The following is a 24,455-nucleotide window of genomic DNA, read 5'->3' on the forward strand; positions in this document are numbered from 1 at the left end:
GTGGCATTGTTCCCCAGACTCAAGTCACAAGCAGATCTTTGCAGTACCTATGGGATCATCCCCTTGCCTGGCTTCCAGGCTCGAGTGCTCCTTGCTCATTATCCATACTGTCCATGTTGCTAAGTCGACTGCTGAGGAGAAAAGGTTTGTTTTCAAATCCCACCTCAGTGGTCCCTCATCTGACTCATGGTCCCTTCCCACTCGGGCACTCTTTCCCTGCCATCCCTGCTACTCTCCATAGTAACCAGTACACACATTTCTCCTCTGGCATCACTTATTTTCTAAGCAAACCCCCTCTTCCTCTTCTCACAGAAATGTTGCCCTTCTCAATCCAGCATTTGTGGATTCCAGGGCAGAATCAAGAAAGCCAAGCACAGATCATAAACACTGTTGGCAGACCCAGCTGATGATCTGCCAGTTCTTTGCTCTTTCAAAGTCAGTGGGGGGAAAAGCAATAGAAGTACTACTGAGCCATCCCAGTTCCTCAGTGTCCTGCCCAGCCCTTTAAGATGTGTCTCTCTTTCTCTCTGGGATTGTCCAGCCCCAAGTGGGTTAACAAGAGGGAGGTAGCAGATGGTGGCTGGGTAAGGCTCAGCCACACCCCAGGGAGGTGGCGCCTCTCCCACCTGGCTGTGACCCTCAGCAGTAAGTGAAAATGCTGTCCTTACATCCACCAGTGCTGGGGAGTCTCCCTTTATTGGCATTTGCGTCAGGGTGATGGTCGACATGCTGTGCCTATGGAAGGTCTAGCTTTCCACTCACATTTCCCCAGTGTTCCACAGCTTCCTCTTGCTCCTCCTTGTCTTATTTTTTCACTCAGAGTTTGGTTCCCTCTCGTCCCTCCTTTCCTCCCTCCCCCTTCTCCTTTTTTTTTTTTTTTTTAATATGTTCCCTCTGCCCTGTAGGAAGATACTCTGTCAGTAGCTGGATTTTCAGTATCCCTCCCCTTCTCTTCAAGTGCGGTGACCACTTATCCCTGATACACATCCAGCAGTTTTGCCTGTGGCAGGAAGACCCAAAGTTCCCTGAGGTTCTGAAGTTGCCTCCTCCCCTTCCTCCTAGTTCATGGGTCCCAGTTTGTCCATCTCATGGGATTGTAGTAAAGAGTAAATAATGTGGATGAAGCACCTAGGACATGGTAGATACCCAGACAGGCTAAGTTCCTTCTTTTTCTCTTCTTTCTGCTTTCCCTGGGGCCATGCTTTCTACTTCCGGTCACACACGATTACTTCACTCTGACCAAGCTTTCGTCTGCAGCTCTCTTGGCTAGCAGCATTGTAAAGCAGTCACAGACATAAGAGCCCACAAGTATGAACACCCAAAGTTCTAACATTGGGACCTTGCCAGGCCCAGGATCTTAGCTGAGGGTGGGTGTCTGGAACTATGTCCTCCATGTTTATGCTGAATGAGTGAATGAATGATCTGAGAAAGGTGACAATAAGCCCAGATTCTGAAGCTGGAGACCTCTGCATGCTGATGTGATAGAGCTGATTCTGTGTGCTGAGTTCCCATCAAAAGACTGGGTACCGAGTCAGGTCCTCCTCGGGGGCCAGGCTTGTGGTGAGAGCATCAGGTGAGAGCATAACTTGAAAGTTATGGGGGAGTAAGGAATCCACCATGTGCCAGGCAAAGTCAGGAAAGGCTTCAATAGTCCTGGCAGAGGCCTCTCTGTGCCATCTCTATTATGTCCAGCATTGGTCTCTGGCCAGCATTAGAGACCCAGGATAGGCCTGATTGAGGCTTAGAGCTGAGTGGGGAACTCATGCCTTATATTATTTGGGGGAGAAAAGCAAAAACCAAAAACCTCACTTGCTTGGGTTTCTGGAATTGGGCAGTTCCTTTTGCTGCTGCAGTACATTATTAAATTAATGTATTGATAAAAATAAAAAAAAATTAAAAAAAGGTCTTTCCTGACACTTCAGCTCATTCTAAGAGACGTTAGGTGGGAACACTCCAAATAAACCTTCCTTACAGCCTCCTAATATTTTCTGGCCCAGCCTTCAAGGCCCTTTGCAATCAGCCAACCACACACATATCCAGTGTCCCCCTCCCTCATTTAATCTGCACCCCCATGTTTGGCTGAAACCCACACTCGGGCATGCCTGCTACTTACCACTTCCTAAAAAATGTGGTGCACATTCACGCCACGTGGCCTTTATGCATGCCATGTTTTTCCAGCTGGACACTCTTTTTCTGTCCTCTTTATCTTTCTAGCAAAGTCTCCCCATCCATCCGTTTGAGACAAACTGAAATATCACCCTGTAAAGCTTGTCCCATCCTGCACTAGAGTAACACAGCACCTTGGGACAACCACTTTTAGCACCTATTTCAGTGCACTAAAATCATCTGTCTAGTTATTTCCTCCTACCACAGTGTGAGCTTCTTCAGGTGGGACTCTGACTTACTCCATGTCCCAGCACTGACCACCAGGCCTGTCACACGCCGCGTGCTCAGCACACATGAATGAAAGGAACACCATGGGGCCCCAGAGTGAGGGAGAGCAATGTTTTCAATATTGGGGGCATGTCCATCAGGGAAATAATATTTCTTTGGCTTTCTGGAATATGTCTCACTAGAGGAATATGATGATACATGTTGCTGAAATAGAAGGGTCTGAAAAAAAGCAATAATTCCAAGAGGCCTGGCAAAAATATATGCTGGCAGCATGCTAGCTGCAAAGGTTTCAGACTCTAGAGGGCAGGTCCTTGCGAGGTGATTCACCTCCCTGTCTGTAGCTTCCTGACCAGTGGGTGCTGCACCTGTGCTTCCCTTCCGTGGGGCATTCTCACACTGTCTCTGAGCCCCAGCTTTGCCTCTGGTAGCTGTAGAGGAAGAGAAGTGCACAAGCAGAGTGGGCAGGGACGCCCATGTGCTCTGGGGCAGCACCCAGAAACAGACCCAGGTTAGCACCCTAAACTTTAAAAAAAAAATAAGTCAGTGCTTTCAGCACTTGTTTTGAGTGACACTTGGGATCCAGTGCAGGCCTAACTAGACACAAGCGTGTAGTGAGTTTTATCAGATGGCTCTGTGCCAGGAGCATGGGCAATGGCCCACCCAGAGTCCAAGGCTGGATCTGAGTCTCTCTCAATCCCAGCCCCTCCTAACCCCACTAGCACCTGAAGCATGCATAGAAAGGGCTTTGCCTTGGGGGTCTATGCTAGCCCTCCCTTCACTCAGCCCCATCTCTGCTCAGTTTCCTGGTTAAGGCTAAGCATCTCCAGGCCCAGAGGGCATGGAGGGACTCCTGAAAGCTGACCCTACCTTGCAGGGGGGCTGCCTACCTTTTTGTCTGGATGTGCCCCTCCAGGCTGAATGAACACCTCACTTCACTTCTCATCTGGGGGCCTTTTCCCATGCCCCAGCTCCTTGCCTAGGCCAGACCATGTGCCTAACCCTTTGCTGTGGTTTCTCCTGAGGTCCACAGCCATGACTCTGGCCTCACAAACACCAGCAACTTCCTCCTGCATATTGGATAAATGACATTGCTGCTCCTCTGTGGTTAATGTTACGCCTGCCTAGAGACCACAGCTGCTACATCCCCTCTCCCATCTCTGTCTGCCCCTCACTGTGCTCACTTTTCCCACATGGCACAAACTCACTGCCTGACATCATAGAATACATTCATTTATGTATCTGTGCATTACCAGTCCCACCTACTAGACTGTGAGCTCCTTGAGGGAAAGGAGCCTGGTTTGCTCCCTGAGCTAACCCCCACCAAGAGCAGTAGCTGGCACAGAGACATGCTCAGTAATATTTGTCGAATGAGTAGATGTCCAGACAACATGATACTTCCCTCTCGAGCCAGAGTTCACCATGTCCACATTACTCTGTGAAAGGTCCATGTCCTAGCAGACTGGTTGCTGGCACTGGACTTGAGTCAGACAGACGTGATTTGGGTCAGGGCTTTACCACCAGCAGTGGGATGTTGGGTAAGTTCAGTCTCCTTTCTCGGCTACAAAGTGGAGATCACAAAATTTCCCTCCTAGGGCAGGGCAAGGACTTAGTGTGCTAAATCACGTGAAGGTCCTAAGACATTGCCTGGTGCATATGTACAATTCCCAACACTTGATAGCTCTCAAATGTTTCCAAACACCATGGCCAAGATGGGTGGGCTGAGGGAGCGTGGCCCGCTTGGCTTGAGCTGACCCCCAGGAAGCAGCAGGCACCAGCAGAAAGCCCAGTGGACAGCAGGAAGCCTGCTGGAGAAAGGATGACATCTTTCCTGTTCTTATTTCATTCACCCTTGAGGGGGCTGAGCAAGCAAAATTTCTAAAGGTTAACAGTACTCTTAAGGAGAAAAGATGACAAAACCCATCCTCTGACCTGCCTTGTGTTGCTGGGATTGAGTTTGGGCCTTGACATTCATGAGCTGTATGGCTTTAAGCAAGAGTCTTAGTGCTGCTGAGCCGCAGTTTCCTTCTATTCACAATGGCTACAGTACTGTTTAACTTGCAAGGTCCTGTACGGGTTGAGTGGGACAATGTGTGTGAGACAAACCCAGTGAGACCACGTGTCCAGCGTGTGTCAGGAACCACGTCGGTGCTGAAACTTCAGAAAGCAGGCTACAGACAGAGTGGCTCTTTGATTCCTAGGGAGTTGTGAGGCTTCACAGTAGGACCACTGGGGTTTTCTGGTTATTTTCCAGAGACAGCCTTAAACCTTAGTCCAAGGTCTTCTGTTCCATGTGCTACCCACCAGACAACAACCCTCTATTAAACAGCAGGCTAAGTAACAGGAAGAGGAAGAGCCCATCTCCTCCCAAGGAACTCACAGTTTAGCCGGGCATTTCAACAGACCGCCACAAAGAGGGAGATAGGGCCAAAGAGCAAAAGGAACTGAAAAAAGAGAGTCCCTGAATCTTCCTGGAAGAGTTTAAGTCTTAGTCACTAGAAAGCACTGAGCTGAGACATCATTTATTCATTCATTCATTCTTATAAACATATTTTTATTAAAACAAAATAAACATCTACAGTTTCCCTGCTGTGGGCCAGGCTCTGTGCGAGCCCTGGGCCAAGAGTCTGTAGAGCAGGCGGTACTAAGCCATATCTCTGCCCTTGCCTTTTAGGTGTGCACAGCTTACCTCCCATTGCCCACCTCTGCATCTCTTTACCTGGGGGCTTCCTCCAAAGCTATGGAAGGTTTCTCTGCCATGCACAGAGCTGACTGGATGTTCTGGGAATTAACACACCCAGGAGCTGACCTCAACAGTGACTGTGGGAATGGGCATGTGAATACCCTGGCACTTCCTCCCTAGCCTCATTTTGTCCATTTGGAAAATGGGCCCAAGAGCATAACAGGTCCCTGCCTCATGGAGGTTACTGTGAATGAGAACAGATATAACACAGGCTTCTTTTATTTTTTTTAATCTGCTTTAAATCACAAAGCAAGACTGCTGAGATGTTCATTAAATGCCCCTCCTACTCTTAGCCCCAAAGATAGGAAATGTGTTAAGTACCTGGACTCTAGGGCCGAACTGCCAAACTTGGAATACTGGCTCCACCACTTGCTAATTATTTGAACTTGGAAAAGTTTCTTAAACTCTTTGTGCTTCCATTTCCTCATTTCTAAAGTGGGTTACCAGTAGGACTTACCTAGCAGGGTTCTTAGGAGGATCAAGTGACTCAATAAAAACAAAGCTCTTAGGAGTGCCTTGTACATAGAAATTGCCATATGAGGGGTTGTTAAGTAAATGGTTGACAGATTGGGGTAGGAAGGGGGTTGGGGGTTGAAAATGGACCAGCCAGATTTTGAGTGGCCCTTGAGGAGGAGCAGTGGTGTTCTGTGCCTAGGGAAATCCGGGGTAATTTGCTGCAGTCCTGGCTTTCCCAAATAGTGTGGGGGGTCCCTGCTCCCAGGTTAGCGTCTTCTTTTGAAAGGGAGGAGGGGAACGAAGAGTTCAGACTAATGAACAACTATTAATAGTAGTAACGGTACTACCATTAAGCACTTCCAACTTGTCAGGCATTATTTCACAGCAACCCAAGAGGTAGATGACATTTTTCCCACCTCAAAGATGAGGAAACTGAGGTTCAGAGAGGTTAAGTCACACAGCAGCTAAGTGGCTGCCCTGGGAATTAAAATGAGGTCTGTGTCTCCCCTGAGCCCTGTTCTTTCTGCTCTACATGACATCTTTCAATAAAGAAATAAAATCGAGGGCGAAGAGCAGGGCGCTTGGATTCTGCCTTGTCACCCACTCCTTCACGGGATCCTTCCTTTGAGAATAGATTGCCTTAAGGTGTTCTGCGAGCTGAGGGAAAGAGCATCAGGCCTCCTGATCTGACAAGCACCGACAGTGAGCTGGGCTGTAAATATGTGTGCAGAGCCCCCTGGGCACGCTGAGTCGGGAATCAGCCAGGCTCGGGCTGCCGGTCACACAGCCTGAGCAGCAGTGATTTGTAGAAATACAGAGCGGATTTACAACCTGTGGGAGCTTTAGCTCTTCCTGGGGTCGGGGGCCGGGGGTTATGTTCAGGGCTGTGCCAGCAGGATTTGGACCTCAAGACTGATGCTGGTCTTCATTGGTCGCCTAGTACCCTGCGTCTGAGTTCTAAGGAGAGAAAAATCTCCTTCCTACCTCTAGTCTTCCCTCCATTTGGAGAGCTGAAGATGAAAGAAGGCTTCCCAAAGAACCTGAGGTAGGTCAACTGAGGCAGGAAGAATGTTCCAGGCAGAGGGAACAGTTAGTTCGAAAGCACTGGTGTACCACTGAGCTTGGTATAGCGGGGAGGGGTGTTACAACACCAGCATTTGCAGAAGCCTAGAATCCTAGGATCTCCAGGTTATGGGAGTTACTCTCTGAGAATCACAGACTCTAGGGATCTCAGAATCTTAAAATTTTGGACTCAGAATGACAAACTCTTGGGCTCCCAGTCATGACATTCTGGATCATCAAGTTTCCGAGCTAGACAGCACTCTAACCTCTCCAAGTCTCGCACGAAATAAGTTCGCACCAAAATTCCAGTTGGCCCCTGGCTGTTACAACTGCCATGGCAACTGTCCTTCTCAAGTGCTGCTCCATAGTGATAGGAGGGCCTGGGCCTGGCCATCCCTAAATTCCCTTTGCCTGATGGGACACCAAGAGGGCTTGTTCTCAGTTTGGAATTAACCTGCTGTTAAATGCTGATGCCAGGATTTCCCATAGCTTTGGAACATCAGTCACACCCTCCCTAGAGCTCCCAGGCAGCTTGCCTACCAGTATTCCAGAGTTGGAGGGGCTGGGGCTGGTGAGTGTCTACTCTGCCTGAATGACATGAATCACCCGTCATGGCAGTTTTAATAAGTCCTCGGATTCCTGCTGAAAACCATCAGAGTAGCCAGAGTATTTTATTCCCTGTAAGTAATTTCACAGTGTTTGGGCTGCAGTCCCACCTTTGCTTTATAGGAATCTCCTCCTTACCCAGCCCCAGGGAACACAAAGGCAAGTTGGCCCTTTTCCAAGGTCATTTAGTCCATGAAGACAACTGATTTCTATTAGTCTATTATTCTCATTTTCGTTTTTTTTAATTCCTCATGGTAGTCAAATAGAGTTGGTGGAAATGAGAGCCTGGAGGTCTGGCCCTGGGGGAAGGAGGGTTGGACTCTCTTCCTGATTACCAGCTCTGTGACCTTGGGCAAGACTGGGGGCATCAGGAGCAGAGGGTGTAAGAGTTCAGAATCCCCTGCCAGGAGGTGAAGGGTGTGGTTGAACCTGTGAACACTCAGATTGATTCAGGCAACCCTTTGTCCTGGGACCCGTATTGGATGGAATCCCGAAGGTGCGAAACAAGCACTTGAGGAAACCCTTACCCAAACTTAAGCCCTTTCTGTTATTCCTTGCTCAGGGATTTGTATTCCAGAGAAATTGATTTTGTGTGTGAATACTCTGTATCAGCCTTCTAGTCAAATAAAAAAACCCGAATTTGGCCATCTAATCCCTTCACTCGGGCTCTAAGCATATGTAGTTGTAAAAAAGAGGAACTTTTCTTCCTGAAATGAACCCCTGATCATAGAGTGCTGTTGAGGCCGGAGACACATGGCTCCTTTGGCAGGCTGTGGGGCAAAAGAGTAAAGAGTAAAGTCTTTAGATAGTCAGGCAGATAAGAGTTTGAACCCCTGCTCATTCCTTACTGTCTCTATTGTTTTCAGTATGTCATTTAAAGTCTGATCCTTGAGTTTTCTCCTTTGTCATTGAAGATAATATGAGGGATTAAGAACATGAAGAACCAGGTGGGGTGCTTGGATTTACATCTCAGCCCTATCCCTGAGCGAATCCCTCCACTCTGTACTCTGATTTCCTAATCTGTGGAATGGGGATAATAATACTACCTACCTGGAGTAGTATTATGGTTGTTGAGGAGATTGAATGAGGAATACAGCGTATAGCCAAAGTAGGTTTACAGTTGCTCTTACAGAAAATAATACAAGAAAGGGGAGGGATTAGTCAAACAACATGTATGAATGACCATGGACGTGGACAACAGTGTGGAGATTGACTGTGGGAGCCGGGGATGGTATGGGCAGAGGAGGGCAAAAGGGAAAATTGGGACAACTATACTAGAATAAACAAGAATAAAAAGAAAATAATACAATAATTGATAAATAATAATACAAGATTATTCATGTGCTCATAATTATAAACCTACTTGTGCCCCACCCCGTATATAAAGTGGGTTTAGGACGGTACCTGCCATGTGGTCAGCACTAAATAAATAAGCATTAGCTATAGATGCCATTGTTTGCAGGGGGTTAGTGAGATTTCAATAAGATGAGAATATAGAATAATGTATGGTACTTCATATGTGCTTAGTGTGTAATTGCTGAGTGAATGAATAAAGAATGGGATGGGTTGATGTAAAGTACTGAGCCCATTACATAGTGAGTCGGGGGGACGCCCACAGAACAGCAGCCCTTCTGCCCTGGCATTAGAACCAGTGTGCTGGGGCTGACCTGGACCACCACCTGCTGATCACACACACCCTTTCCTACCTCTGCACGTTTCTTTTCAACTCGGAGTCAGTGGCATTATGTTAGCAGGGTGAAATCCGCTGTGGTAGGAGTATTTACACCACCAACATTGGCAAATGTTATAAATCAGGGCTTTGATTGTTGTTGTGAGAGAGACAAAGAGAGAGAAACTTTGATCAGCACCCAACATATCCCTGACTGTTCAGGGGACCATTTTTATACCATCTTTGCCACAATCATCGTCAGAAACCAGTTCTGACCATTTTGTTACAGGATACAGGATCTTTTGGAAAATGAGCCATTTTTATAGCAGGTAAAAGGGCATTAGTGGATACTGAGAGCCTGGCTTTTGGAGACCGGTGAGGAGTACGTACTGCCTGTGGGTGTTTGTGGTCACCAATGCCTGGTTATGACACAAAAGAGTAGACCTAGAAATAGGTGGCTATTAGGTGGTAATTTGGGGACTTTCTATGACTTGCTAAGACTGAATTAATGCTGGGATCCTCCCAGGTAGATTGTGACACTGCTTAGGTCCTATAGCCATATTTATGTGCCATCGGTGGGGGTCCTGGGTGGAGCTTTTCTTTCCCCAAGTCCTGAGTAAGGAGAACAATTTAAGACCATTTCAAATCTACTTCAGTATCAATTGACTTTGAAGAAATGCAGCTATTAAAGGAGTTGGACTGAAGTATAGCTGCTGAGGGTATTGGACAGAAGAATAAACCCCATGGAAGGCATTTGTAAACTGCCCAGGATTTGAAAGCTTGCCTGGAGTGATCTTTGAGAGGGGTGCACAAAACACGGCTGCCCCTGCTCGGACTGTCTATTCTTCCCCGGATGCCAGCTCTCCGAGTCGGGCTCACCATCACTCATCAGCAGGGCCACCTGGGTCCAGAGACCTCCTCCAGATTCTTCAGAGGGTGGGGGTCTGGTGGCATCTACACATATTTATTTCTGTGCTTTTCAGGTGAGTGAATGCTCATCTGAATTTGACGATCCTTGCATCCTAATGAATAATCTCTTCTGTAAAGTGTATTGGCATACTGTTTGTGTTTCAATGGCCCTAAATGGCTTTAGAGGAAAGCCAGTTAATCTTCTGATCTAAGGAAGACCAGCCACTGTTCACTTTTAGAGGAATAAACAGAAATGCACTGTGCTTTTAATCTTTAAATTAGCACCATTGGAGACTAACAATTATTAGCGCTTCTCAGTGGGGTGTTCACACTCCCTTCCCAGGCAACTGGAGAGAGGGGGTGGCAACTCTAATCCAGGCTGAGCTTGTGAGGACAGCACTGAGTTAGAGGAGGGGCGGGCTGGCCTGAAACTGTGGGGGTCGGCAGAGGAGACAAAACGCAATGCTCTGCGCAGGGGGTGGGGGCAGCTGGGGAACTACAGAGGGACAGTCCAAGGCATCAGATCCAAAGAGGGCCACGCGGTAAAATGGAAACAGACTGCAGAGTGAAGGGTCTGCAACTGAGGGCAGCAAGGCAGAGCCCATGGGCTTGGGAGAATATGGAGGAAAACGATCTGGCCAGGTTACTGGGGAGCCTTTTCAGAGTCTGAGGCCTTCAGTTAAGGGCTGGAACCTCACGTAATTCCAGAGGAGGCTCCCTCCCACGCACTTACAAAGCCCATCTTCATTTATGTCAGTTGTTACCAGGCTTGCCTGCCTATCAGAATCTCACAGGGAGCTTGTATGAAATTCAGAGTCTCTGGTCCTACCCTAGATCTGCTAATCAGACCCTGCATGGGGTGGTGCCTGGAACCCATGTTTTTAACTAGCTGTTTCTTAAGCAGGTCAGTTTTTTATCCTAGGGAGGCAATAAGTGTGGAGGTAAAGAGTGTGGACTCTGGGGACAGCCTGGTTAGATTTAGGTCCTGAGTCCACCACTTCCTACCCGGCTCACAGTATACCTTATTTTCCTTGTCTTCAAAATAGAATGATAATAATGGTAAGTACATCATAAGGTTGTCAAAAGGCTTAAATGAGATATGTATGCAAAATGCTTAGAATAATGTGGAGTATATCATTTTTATTATTATTTACTTTATTAAACATTAACCAGTTAATGCAGAGATGTTGAAGTAGAGGGATGTACGTGAACACACACATTTACATATGCATTATATACATAGGTTAGGGGTTGAAAATAAACATGGTTTCGAGGACCAGGCAAGAGTGAAGTAGCTACTGGAACCATAGTGACTTGGAGAACATATGACTTAATTTGGGTTCTACCAGAGGCGGACCTTGAGACAGGAGTTGAGATGAACTCATTTGTGTGGGAGAATATCCAAGGAAAGTGGTGGGGGCATGGGGAAGTGAGTCAGGGCAGAGAAGAAAGCTAATATTGTGGACAACGAGCAAGGTACCACTATGGCCTCTGGGTCCCAGTCATCCTGGGAACCACCAGGAGACTGTACAACCTGCCTCAGCAATGTCCCTCCTGAGGAGTGAGGAAGCTAGGAAGAATTAGTCTCTTAGGACTGCTGTAACAAAGGACCACCAACTGGGTGGCTTAACAACAGAGCTTGTCTCACAGTTCTGGAGGCTGGGAGTTCAAGATCAAGGTGTTCCTTGGCTTGCATGAGCATCACTCCAGTCTATGCCTTTGTCATCGTGTGGCATTCTCCCCTTGTGCTTGTCTCGATATGGCTGTCTTCCTATAAGGACATCAGTTGTATTGGATTATAGGCCCCTCTACTCCATCATGACCTCATCTTAGCTAATTACTTCTGCAACAACCCTGTATACAGATAAGGTCATATCCTAAGATACCGGAGGCTAAGACTTCAACACACGAATTGGGAGGGGGGCACAAGTCAACCCATAACAAGTAGTATTTATCCCCCATCCTCTAGCCCTGACAGATTGAGGGCAATCTGTGGAGATAATGTCTAGTGGCTCCTGTGGTCAGAGAAAGCCCTCAGGCAGAGAGGAGGAAGCCAGCTGTGCGTGGGGGAAGGTGAGGGCCAAGAGGGCACCATAGTCAGGAGCATTAAACTGAGTGCAGGCCCCTCTAGGCTTGGACCCTGGCCAGCTGGCAGTCCGTGTTACAGGGCCCTTCTAAAGGGGCAGCTCCTACTCAGCTCTGGCCAGTTAAAGCAGGAATGTCATACAGGACAAATATGTCTCTGAGCAGAAGCAGCCCCAGGGCTGCCAGTTTGAAAATGCCACAAAACTACATGCTCAGATTTCCAGAACGAGACCTCCATCACTAATTACAGTAGTCTACCCTTATCCATGGTTTTGCTTACTATCATTCCAGATACACACACTCAGTCATGGCCCCAAAATACTAAATGGAAAACTTCCAAAATAAACACTTCATAAGTTTTAAAGTAAGAGCCATTCTGAGTAGTGTAGCACGATGAAATCTCATGCCATCCCCCTCCATCCCACCTGGGCTGTGCATCATCCCTTTGTCCAGCTTATCCAGACTGTATATGCATTAGCCACCCGTTAGTCACTTGGTAGTCATCTTGGGTATCAGATTATCAGATCAGCTGTCAGAAAGAGAGAGATCACATTCATATAACTGTTAATACACCACACTGTTATAGTTGTTCTATGTTATTATTGGTTATTGTTGTTAATTCCTTACTGTACCTAGTTTATAAATTAAACTTTATCATAGGTATGTACATACAGGAAAAAACATAGTCTATGTAGTGTTGGGTACTATCTGCTGTTTCAGGCATCCACGGGGTTCTTGGAACGAATCCCCTATGGATAAGGGGAGACTACTTACTGTAAGAGCTATTATGCAAGGTTTTTCCAACTCAGTGCTATTGACATTTTGAACTGGATAAGTTTTTACTGTGGAGGGCTGTCTCGTGCATTGTAGGATGTCTAGCAGCATCCATGCCTAGTAGTCCCCTCCCAGGGGTGCACCAGGCATTGTTTCTCAGGCCCAGGAGGCCCATTGTTTGAGAAGCCTCTGTGTCTGGAAGCACTGAATTAATTTCCGATTTTCTTTTCTTTTTCAAAAATCTCCCTTCCCCTCTTTCTTTCTTTATTCTACCCCCATCCTTCCTCCTTTCCTCTTCATTTTCCTCTATATACCCCCTCTTTCTTCCCCTCTTCCTCCATCTTTCCTTCTCCCTCTCTCCCCGACCTCCCTGCCTCCTCAGTGGAGTACGTCACATAACATACCTTTTAAACATCTAGTAGAATGAAAGTTTCATAGGGACTGTCTTGTTCACAGTTGTCACCACAGCAGCTAGATCAGTACTTGGTACATAATGAATGTTCAGTAGTCATAGAATGAATGAATGAATGAATGAATGAATGAATGTGGCCTTTCCCTTCACTCCTGCTTTCCCCAAACCAGTGGCAAACATGGGGAATGATCACCTGCAACAGCGAGGGGAGGATGAGGAGCTGGACCTGGCTCACCACAGCAAGCTTGGAGGGCCGTTTTGCAAGATGCCTGTGCAGCTGCCTTCCAAAGAATGAAGCCCCATCGGGCATCGATTTCCTGATTCTTTATTTTCTTTTATGCAAGAGATAAAGGGTATCTCATCAGGTGTTTAAATCAGATTAACAGCCATTGGTACCAGACTTCTGCTCAGTCTGCATTTGTTTCTTTTAGGGTGACTCTGTGGAGCTAATTGCTTTTTATGGGAGCAGTACAAGGGACATATATAGGGAGGGAAGAAAGGGCTCTGTTTGAACAGGCTGGTAAATTTTGTGTTTTTATTTGGCATGTAAGTCTGAAGAAGGGAGAGCAGGCAAGCAGTCTGCATGGAGATGATGGAGAGTGGCCTGTGACCTCCTCGAAGGCAGAGGCGAGTGGTGTTTCATCAGCACGGCTTCTGGGCGTGCTGATCTACAGAGGTCATCCAGATGTCAGCAGAGCAGGGATTTGTGGACAGCAGGAGAGGGCTGGAGGAGCAGTACCAGCAGGATAACACCTGGCCCCATGCAGGGTGCAAATTGTATTTCTTTGTCAATCCCAGCCACTATCTTCAGCTCTGCCATTGATTCTAAATTTGGCAAAGTCACAGAGAGCAGACTCCCTACCTCCCCTTTCCTCAACATATTAAAACAAACATGAAATACAGCCTTCCCCTTCTTTCTGCAATTACACTCCTGTCATATGCTACCAAGACATTTTATTGAAAGTTATTTATAAATATTTCAAAAACAATTAAGGGTAGCTTATTTAGAGGGGAAAAGGTAAAAGACAATGCAGCTTTTAGGCTAGAACTTGAAAATCAAAGCTTTAGCAAAGGTAGAGAAGCAAAAATGCTGGTAGAACCCTGTGATTAGTTATTATATTTGTCTCTGAGCTTCCTGGCAGCCTTGGCAAAAAGGTAAATACAATGGGTTATGTGTTTTTGTTTAGGTATAAAGAAAAGCACAACTCTATGTGTTTTTTAAAGATAAGTTCTGAAAAGCATTTATATTATGTTTAATATGTAATAAGCAATATTTTGGACAATATTTTTCTAGAATATACAAAAGTGCTTTTGAAATCTTTCTTACTTTGGCAATTAACAAAGATTGAAGGAAAACATGAAAACATTACCAGGTAAAGGTATTTTGCAAAAAGTGACCTGGTATTATCTAGGGTATTATAGGCCTTTTAAAATCATTTATTTATTTATTTTTAATCCTCACCCAAGGATATATTTATTAATTTTAGAGAGAGAGGAGGGAGGGAGGGAGAAAGAGAGAGCAGAGCAAGAGATAGAGAGAGAAATATCAATCAGTTGTCTCTTGTACATGCTCCTACTGGGGCATTGAACCTGCAACCTAGGTATGTTCCCTGACCAGGGATTGAACTTGCCGCCTTCTGGTGTACAGGACAATGTTCCAACCAACTGAACCATCCAGCCAGGGTGGCCTTTTAAAAATTTTTGACAGCAGTTGTTTGGTTGTGGCTAAAGGAGTCCTGTCTTCTAATCAGCAGCCAATGTTTGGGATGTAGCTGGCTGAGAACAGAATATTTCTCTAGCTAATCCACCAGAAAGCTTTATTCTAGTTCACTGTTAACAGAGCTCAGAGGTACAAACAGGCAAGCAGCTCCCACAAGAAACAAAGCCTTTTCATCTCTTGCTGCCACCTTCTAAGCTGGCTCTTCTGTGCCTGAATTCATTTCCTGTGCATCAGGAGTTCACAATCTAACTTTAACCCCAGCACCGTACCAGAACAATAGATTATGTTTTGATAGCCTTTGTGTATAACAAACCATCCCAGACGTTAGTGGCTTAAAAACAACAATCATTCATTGGCTCGTAATTCCTCAATAATGGCTAGAACCATAATTCTGTAGTAAGGGCGGTGTGTCTGCGCTCTGCGAGGTGTCAGCATTCACAATCAGCTGATGGCTAAAGGCCTAGACGTCTCCCATGTCTGGGGCATCAGTGGGGTAGCTTAAATGCCTGGGGACCCTCTGGGCCTCTCATTCATAAGAAGGCTGGCTCGGGCTTCCTTACTTAGGGCAGCAAGAGAATGAAAGCAGAAGCTGCAAGGCCTCCTAAGGCCCGCGACTGGCTGGAGGTCCCTGTGGCTGCACCCTCTTGTCATACGGTGAGCCCAGATTCAGTGTGAGGCACCACACAAGGGTGTGAATTCAGAGAGGTAGGATTCATGGTTAATCATTGGTGGCAATTATCCAGAGCCCTGTCCCATCAATACCATAGTAACAGTGGTCCCCACGGGCAGTGATTCTCACCCGAGGGCTAAGGTACTACCCAGGTCTCACTCTAGGTTCTGTACCCTCAATACTTTACTGACGAATACCAGGCCTATGAGCTCTCTACTTAACACTTTCAAAAAGGACAAAGGAGGGGTGGACTTTGAAGAGATAAAACAGTAAATGTTTTAAGAGGCCTCCTGTCAACCATGATCGCGGACCTGGTAAGCCTGGGGTACATGGGATTATGCTGCTCTGTGGCCAACTTCCTGGCCGTTGTGAGACAGCGGCATTGCCAGGCTGCCCCAGTCAGCTGTGCAGTCTGAGATCACCGGGTCATTTTCAGATCTGCTAAAGTGAGACTTTCGGGAGTTAGCCCAAAAGTCAGCTGAATTTTCTCTGGGCTGGAAGGAGAATGCCTGACAGCCCCCACTAGATCTGGACCAGGGTCACACTTTTCTTTTAAAGATTTTACTTATTTATTCTTAGAGAGAGGGGAAGGGAGGGAAAAAGAGAGGGAGAGGAACATCAATGTCTGAGAGAAACATCAATTGGTTGCTTCTTGCACACACCCCGACTGGGGACCTGGCCCACAACCCAGGCATGTGCCCTGACTGAGAATCAAACCGGCAACCTTTCTCTTTGCGGGATGCCCAACCCAACGGAGCCACACTGGTCAGGGCGGGTCACATTTTTTAAGAAAATGACTTGAATGACAATAAAGTCCATGTGATTTCACTTGCAGAAGCTGAAAATTGGTAGGGCTAGGTAGCAGACATTGGATAACAGAATCAGGAGTTTGTCAGGGGGGAACAAATGGATTTGGGATGACAGTGTGAATCTCTAAAAAGATTAATTAAAGAGAAATAAACAGAAGATCCTATGCTTTGGCTCAGAGCAGGCAGGTATATACACACACAACAAGCATGCGTGCATGTGCCCACCCACACATGCATCCATGAAGAGAGGGGATGAAGGAGGCTTGACTTAGCAGCACCATGTGAAAAGAATCAGTAGGTGTGTGTTTCCAGTAAACCCAATTTGAGTCAAAAGTAGGCAAAGTTAATGTGACCTTAAACTACACGAATAGGGACATAGATTCTAGAATAAAGGGGATGGTTAGTTCCCTGAGTAGTCCAATTTACTCCAGAAGTATTAGACCAGTTTCTAGGTGCATAGTTTAAAGGTGTTAGAGAAAAACTAACATATTTAGAAGGAAGTTCAAGACATTGATTTCAAATCTCATTACCCATGATGCTCCCAAACCAACAGGCCTGCACGGACGGGCAGGACGTGGCCCTGGGCTGCTCTTTGCACCCCTGCTTGCGTCATCATCGAGGAGGCAGAAATGCGTAGGGACAGGCAGGAGACTCTGGTCCTGGACAGCTACTACCTTGCTCTGTGACTTTGGGCAAGTCCCTACAGATCCCAAGACCTCAGAGTTAGTTGGACAGGATTTTAAAGTTAGTCTTGAACCAATTCCCACCTAAGATTTGGATGCCCTGTGTCTGTCCTGGTGAGTGATGCAACCCCTCCAGTGACAAATTCTCTGCAGTCCTCACAGGGCCACTCCAACTATGAGATGTTCTTTTTTCTTTTGCCCTCCAAATACCAGGGTCCCTCAACCTTCCATCATTGGTCCCAGCCACAGCGGGCCAATCAAGTCCCTTTTCCACGCTGATAACCATTGAGAGTTGAAGACCATCCTTCAGTCATTACCGAGGATTTCTTTCCATCAAATGTCTTTAGTTCCTCCTCCTATTTCCCCATATATCCTGCTTTGATTGTCCCCTGCCCCTATTATGCTGACGATACATTTTCTCCCTCCCAGAGGAACTGAAGGAGAAGCTGACAGAGTACGTGGATAAGGTGAATGGCCAGAAGCCGGGCTTCATCAAAGTCGTGCGCCACAGCAAGCAGGAGGGCCTCATCCGCTCCAGGGTCAGCGGCTGGAGGGTAGCGACTGCCCCCGTAGTGGCACTCTTTGATGCCCATGTGGAGTTCAATGTGGGCTGGTAAGTGCTCCTCAGGAGAGGGGGATGAGTCCCAACATGGACCAGAGGCTCTGGCTCAAATGGGTGCAGAGCATGCTGGGATCTCAGTCATAGCTGGTGTAAGCACAGAATTCTCACAACAGGTGAGATCTGGTTGTGTAAGTGACATAGGCAACAGGTCTGACCCTTTAGGGTGGGGAAGGGGTAGGGGTCAAAAGGGTCAACGGAAAGTGTCTAAAGGTATGATGACATTAGGTGTGACTCTGGCTGCTGTGGGACTCTAGGGGATATGATCTGGCAGAGGGGTAAATGCTAAGGGCAAAGCCAAGAGTGCCAGCCTACCTAGGGATAGGGCTGCAAACCCCCAGGAAAGGGAGAGCTGGACCCAACAGGAGATGAAAGTCAGGGCCAACCACACAGACGGGGCCAAGGCCTAGTAGGCAGAGGGGGCTACAGTGGTTTGATGTCACAGGTACCCTGGGTTCCCTGAAGACCAGGCCAATGCTGGCACAGTATCTCAGATTCTCCCTCCTGGTGACACTTAGGTCTTAGAAAACCTTTCTTTCTCTGCTCAGGGCTGCTCAGGTGCTACGAGGGGGAAGAGAACAGATACAAGGCTTCTGAGGCTGCATCTGAGCAGGGATGGGGCACCTGACACCGACATCCCTACAGGCCAGAGGGTGTGCTGCGGCCCACCGCGTGCGTCTTTGTAGAGCGCCTGGGCGAGGGCGCTACAGGCACGGGGAGGAGCTGAGTGCACCACCCTGCTAACCACTATGCCTGCTCACACTCGTGTCTCTCTCCTCCCCAGACTCCACGTGCCATCCTCTGCCTCTCTGGAGTGGGGCGAGGAGCGCCGTTTAGCGGGGAGTAGCAGCATGGCTGGATTTGGGCATACTTTTACATAACCGGCCAAATTAAGATTGCAGTGCCGCCATTTATCATCGCTGACGTCTCTGCTTGCCATTTGTGACTATTTAAAAAGCATTTTCGTTGGATTTACAGCCAGGAGAGGAGGACACATACTATTTCAAGCTGATTTAAATAAACAGTTATGCAACAACTGCATTATTAATGAGAAGCTTATCATTCCTGTCTGCAAACACATTACTCACATGGGCCCCTGGCTCCCTGGAAGCCAGACCTGCCCCCTTTTCTTGGGCAGAAGGGAACACGTGGTGTGGGGGTGGGGCACAGATGGAAGGACCCAAGCAGCATGAAGTAAGTTTGTTCTCACCTCTGTATCTCTACCATCCTCATATGCCTTTGTCTCCTGGTTAATGCACTGAATTTTAGCAAAATAAAAGGCCATGTCGAAAGCTTCCCATGGAACCTCAGATCTGTTTCTTTCTTCTTTCTTAAGCCTTTTTTTTTTTTTTTTGAGTGGAAAAAGGGAAAGCAAGCAGACACAAATATGTAAGGCACTAAGACTCTCTTAGCTCAGCCCAGGAGGTACTGAAGGAGTGGTCAGGCCTCTTGCCAGCCCAGAAGTGTGGAGGATGGGAGGTTACCAGGGCCTCCTTCCCAGGAGGCAGAGCAGCTTTCCCCTGGAGGAGATGGCCAGGCATTCCTTTCTCTTGCTGCAGGAGAGGGAGCTTCAGGAGTTGCCAGTATGGTGTTTGTCCCCCTTGGAAGCAGTCACCCCATCTCTCCCTCTCTCCTGCTCAGGGCTGAACCCGTGCTCACCCGAATAAAGGAGAACCCAAAGCGGGTCATCTCACCATCCTTTGACAACATCAAATATGACAACTTTGAGATAGAAGAGTATCCTCTGGCCGCCCAAGGCTTTGACTGGGAGCTGTGGTGCCGCTACCTAAACCCCCCCAAGGCCTGGTGGAAGCTGGAGAACTCCACAGCCCCGATCAGGTAAAGCACCTCACCTGTGGGTCTTTCTGCCCTGTCTTCCAGGCAAAGCTCCACTCCCAGTGCAGCCCTCATTCCCCTAAGTCCAGTCCCGTCATTAGACGGCCGGGTGGAGCGAGGTGGGTGGTGGTGGCAAGGAATTACAAATGCCCTTCAGTCACTGCTTATAGACTCCGGTGATCCCTTTTTAAAGAGCCATGGCTCCCAGAATTCATTCAGAAGCTCAAAGTTGCTCATTCTAACACATCACTGTGGGACACCTGTTGGGAGTTTGGGATCCAGAGTGATTCAGACTCAATCCCTTACTAGACCAAAATCCTGGAATCTAGTAAAGACAGACAAAATAATTAGAATAACATTATTCCACCATACGGGTGGAAACCGCATGGAAACGGGAGAATCCTTTTCAGAGAGTGTAACATTTGCCCTTGTTTCTAAGGGCAAGTAGGAGATTGTAAGCTTGGGGCAGGGGCACCCATATGCAAAGGAGCAGAATGAGTTCATGGGCACAGAGGAGGTTCAAAGGGTCTAGAACAGGGGTGTCAAGCTCATTTTCACCAGGAGCCATATCAGCCTTGTGGTTGCCTTCAAAGGGCCGAATGTAATTTTAGGACTGTATAAATGTAACTACTCCATAACAGTTAAGTGAGAGCTCAGCACTGCCACAGGGTGGAAACAAGGTGCCTGGCCGGATAAAACAAGGTGGAGGGCCGGATTCAGCCCATGGGCCTTGTGTTTGCCACCTGTGGTCTAAAAGGAGCACCCACAGGAGCAGCCTCCAATCACGAGGCTGGAGGGAAGGAGAGGCAGGACCAGACCTCACAGCACCTTGTGTACCCTGCTGATATGTTTGAGCTTATCCTACAGGACGCGGATAAAAGGAACTTCAAACTGCATTTCAAAGACCCCGAACTGAGCCTTTGCTGCTACCTTCACAGGCCACCCAAGTGACTCCCCTGTGCAGCCTCTGTTTTATGGCTCAGGACTCCTGAAACAGCCATCCGCACAAGCCCTTGTTTCTGTCTGGTTAATCACAGAGCAGGCACCTTTATGCTCCCTGCCAAGTCCTGCCTGTTAAACACACAGCCAACACCAGAAGGTGGCCTAGGGGACAGTTCCCGGAATGAAAGAGATTAGAAACTGATGTCGCTTTGTATTATGTGAGGAAGGAAGATTATGAAAGATTTAATTGAAAGTGGGTGATTATTATCTAAGATCACATTTGCCTTGCCAGAAGAAAAAATAAACTATACTCATATATATAATGGGATGGAAGAGAACTCCACCTGGCTTTCCTGTGGTTATCTCTGTTACCTATCAGTCACGTGCCACAGTTTTGTGTTGTTCAATATTTCTTCGGAGGTCCCTGTGTGCAAGGGCCTTTCATGTACATGGTCTTATTTGCTGCTCATTATAACCTGGTGACAGCTCATTGTGTCATCCTGTTTTACACCATAAGGAAAGCAAGGCTGACGGAGGAGAGCGGCCCTGCCAAAGGCTCTGGGCGGTGGAGCCAGGATCCAAACCCAGGTCGCTGTCACCCCCCTAGTTGCCCACTCCAGAGTTCAGAATTGGAATGGCTGAGTCCTTGCCCCAGGTCTACTGAATGCTCCTGGGGGGAAATGCACGGCCATGCAACAAGCATTCTTGCAGAAGATTGCACTGATGTCAGCTGCTTCTGTTCAGCTCGTCTCCAAATGTATCAGCCTGGCCCTGGTAAACCTGCCTTCTAGGTCCTTTACAAAGAATATCGTCTCAATCTCAAATTTTCCTTCACCTAATTTTTATCAACAACTTGGCTGAGTAAATTATATTAATGTAATGTTTTTGGAAGAACATTCCTGGTTTTATCCCTAGATAAAGACAGCCCCACTGAAATTTGTAGTTTATGCAGATCGACCTTGCCCACCTCGGCTCCTGTTTGCATGGGGCTGACCTTGAGTGCTTTGTCCACACATGGCGCAAGCTGTAAAAAGTGCCCAGAAGTATCTCCTGGTGTGTTCTAAATGGAGGTCTTTGAGGTGGTTGTTCACGATGTCCCAAAGTGACCTTTCAAAGAAGACAAGAACTTTCTTTCAAATTCACTGCTAGTCAAAGAAAGCCTTGTTGCCCCTGAGGAATTAGTGTGATGTTTCCATGTGGGAACTGTGAATCTTATTTCCAAGAACATGTATGTTCATTTTCCACTCAGCACCAGGAAGCTCAGACAGAGTCTCCTTTGTGGATGCATTTTTAAGAATGATGAAGGAGGACCTAATGCTACACAGGCATTCTAGTAGTCCTCAGTTCCGTTGTGAATTTTTGGACTTTTCAGACATTTATCTGTTTTATTTTCCAATGTATTTTACATTTTTCTTGTAAGCTGTTTCTCATTTGGGGGCAATGAGACAAGGTATAAATCAATAAAGCTTTCAGGCTGACTGAGTCCACTTAATACCCCAGCCAGTGAATAATCAGCGGACTGCCTGAGCTGGCCTGTGCTCGCGCCAGAGTAACTGTTTGGGATTCTGCCTTTCCCTGAATGGGTCTGGCCATGTGGGGAAGGCCCCTTCCAACATGTCCAGTGGTGCCCAGCTAAGTGCAACATTTCAGGAATGCTGAGGAAGACGCTGGAATGCTACTCTGTCCACCTGCTGGGCTGAAGTTTTTAAATCACCATGATTTGGAGAGGAGATTCTCTGGGCTTCTTCAGTGTTCAGTGCATCTTTTAAAAGGATTTTTGAGTAGCAATTATGTCCCAGAGGTTTTAAAGTGCTTTACTTAATTTAATCCTGTGAGGTCACATAGTTTATTCTACGTCACTGATATGGAATCAGAGGCTCAGACAGGCTAGGGGACTTCACTCAGAGATACAGCCAGAATGGGTATTTTTCCCAAAGCACTCCAAGGCCAGGATCAAGCATCCCCCACCAGAGCAGGACCTCAGTCTGCTTTAGGAGAGGCAGGTTGAGGTGGACTGACCTCCCTGGGTACCTGTGGTCTATGGAAGGTGAAGCCATTCAGAATGAAATGCTCTGATTTGAAAGGAGGAGGGGCAGGGACCCCAGGGCACCAGACTCCACTGAGCAGCCTCCTGCATCAGTATTCTCCAAAGACAGAGACTGCAAAAGAGCTGTTTCTCCACCTGGATGAGTTTCCAATTTTGAAGATGGTTGTATTTGCACGTGACTAAGTTTTCTTATGACCGAAGAGTCCTCATTTCTCCAATCTTTTCTCTTACCTTCCAAATCCTTCAGCCACCAGGTGACAGATTGCTATACAAGGGCTAGAACTGGTAGTGGTGTGCAGTGGAACCATCCAGAGTTATTTGCAAAAGTTAATGCTCCCAGCAGAGAAGCAGCCCACACACGCTCATGCTGATTCGCCTGATGTGGGTCACTCCCTGTGAAGTCCTGTGCTGGGTGTCTGCACATAGCCAGTGAGCCCCGCACTCACATGCTCACTAAGGAGGGCCTTCCAGCTTCTGGACCTATAAGCTGTGGTTGTGTTGCTCCAGCCTAAGACCCCTGTTGAATTCTAGACCCAGACGGTCTATCTAAGGCCTGCCTGTTGAGTATCTCCCCCTAGCGTCCCACAGGCACCTTAAGATCAGTGTTCCCAGCAAGGAATACTTCTTGCTTCTAAAGCCAGCCTTTTCTCTCTACCCATATTGATGTGTGGCCCCCACGTCAGTGTCACCCAAGCCAGAAAGGCCAGCTGCCATCCAGATTCCTGCCTCTCTTTCTCACCTTCATAATTCATCTGTTTCACAGTTCTGCTGATTTTACATCAAAATATGTCTTCAAACAATTTCTGTCTCCATTCTTTCTTTTAAAGATTTTATTTATTTGCTCTTAGATCCTTGTCCACTCTTCCCTGCAGTCTATGTTTCCCAGGCTCCATTGCCCACTGGCTTTGTTTTAGGTTCAGCCACTGGGAAGTGCTCGTGGAGGAGATGTGAAGTCAGGTCATTTCTCCCACTCATGCTTTGCCTCTGGCGGCCTCTCCCACAGTGGGTCCATCACCACAGGCAGAGGGACATGTGCGGGTAGGATTTTCCAAGTGGAAATGGTCAAGAGAAAAGACCTTTCGTTCTGGGTAAAAGAGAAGTCATGAGAAAAGCCATGCTGGCAGAAGAGGAAGCCTGTCAGCGGAATAGAGACTTGTCTGCTGTAACTGCTAGGCACAGAGAAGCCATGGGAGACATGGAACAGTATGAGGATTTTGTCAAGATAGATTCTCATTCTTCATTCCACAGGAAATAGTCATTGAAGATTTTAAAGCATGAGAATGGCATTATCCCAATGTAATTTGGGAAGATTAATCTGGTAGTGGAGTACATGGTAAATTGGATTAGGTGCATTATACATTCTTGCTGTGGAATCTCAAAAAAAACAAAAAAAAAGATTTTATTTATTTTTAGAAAGAGAGGAAGGGAAGGAGAAAGAGAGGGAGAGAAACATCAGTGTGTGGTTGCCTCTTTCACACACCCTACTGGGGACCTGGCCTGCAACCCAGGCATGTGGCCTGACTGGGAATTGAACCAACAACCCTTTGGTTCACAAGCTGGCACTCAATCCACTGAGCCACACCAGCCAGGAATCTGTCTCCATTCTTGATACTATGGTCAGGTCTTCATCATTTCTCACCTGGATACAGCAACAAGCTTCCCAATTGGATTCCTCAACATCCATTCAACCTCCTCCGATCTGTCTTCCCTCAGCGGCCTGAGGATTAAAACACAGATCTTTAAAAACACAGATCTGCTCATACCACTATTTGCTTAAAATTCCTTATTGACTCTCCATTACCTATAGATAAAATCCAAATTATTTGTCATGCTATCCAAAGTCCCAGCTGATCTTTTTATATGAACCAAGGTGGGCATGCAGAATCTAAGCTGGGGAAGGATTGGGAAGTTGGCAGAATGCCCAGGTAGAAACAGACTGGCTGTGCAGGTCAGAGTTTAGGGGCCAGGCAGATGTTCAATCCAGACTGGCAGGCTGAGTGCTGCTTCTATGGGCTAAGACAA

The 24,455-nt window shown here is 47.2% G+C and overlaps 1 protein-coding gene across 4 annotated transcripts in view; it reads left to right on the forward strand.

Moving 5' to 3' along the window:
* GALNT18 (polypeptide N-acetylgalactosaminyltransferase 18) overlaps positions 1-24,455 on the forward strand; it is a 325,400-nt gene that overhangs the window by 212,579 nt on the left and 88,366 nt on the right. For all 4 annotated transcript variants that reach the window (XM_024558783.3, XM_045194103.3, XM_045194102.3 and 1 more), the window contains exons 4-5: positions 17,419-17,602; positions 19,250-19,447. In XM_024558783.3, the coding sequence (XP_024414551.2) occupies positions 17,419-17,602; positions 19,250-19,447 (382 nt within the window). The remainder of the gene's footprint in view (positions 1-17,418; positions 17,603-19,249; positions 19,448-24,455) is intronic.

The sequence above is a fragment of the Desmodus rotundus genome, chromosome 5 (genome assembly GCF_022682495.2).
Source record: "Desmodus rotundus isolate HL8 chromosome 5, HLdesRot8A.1, whole genome shotgun sequence".
NCBI classification, from domain to species: Eukaryota; Metazoa; Chordata; class Mammalia; order Chiroptera; family Phyllostomidae; genus Desmodus; species Desmodus rotundus.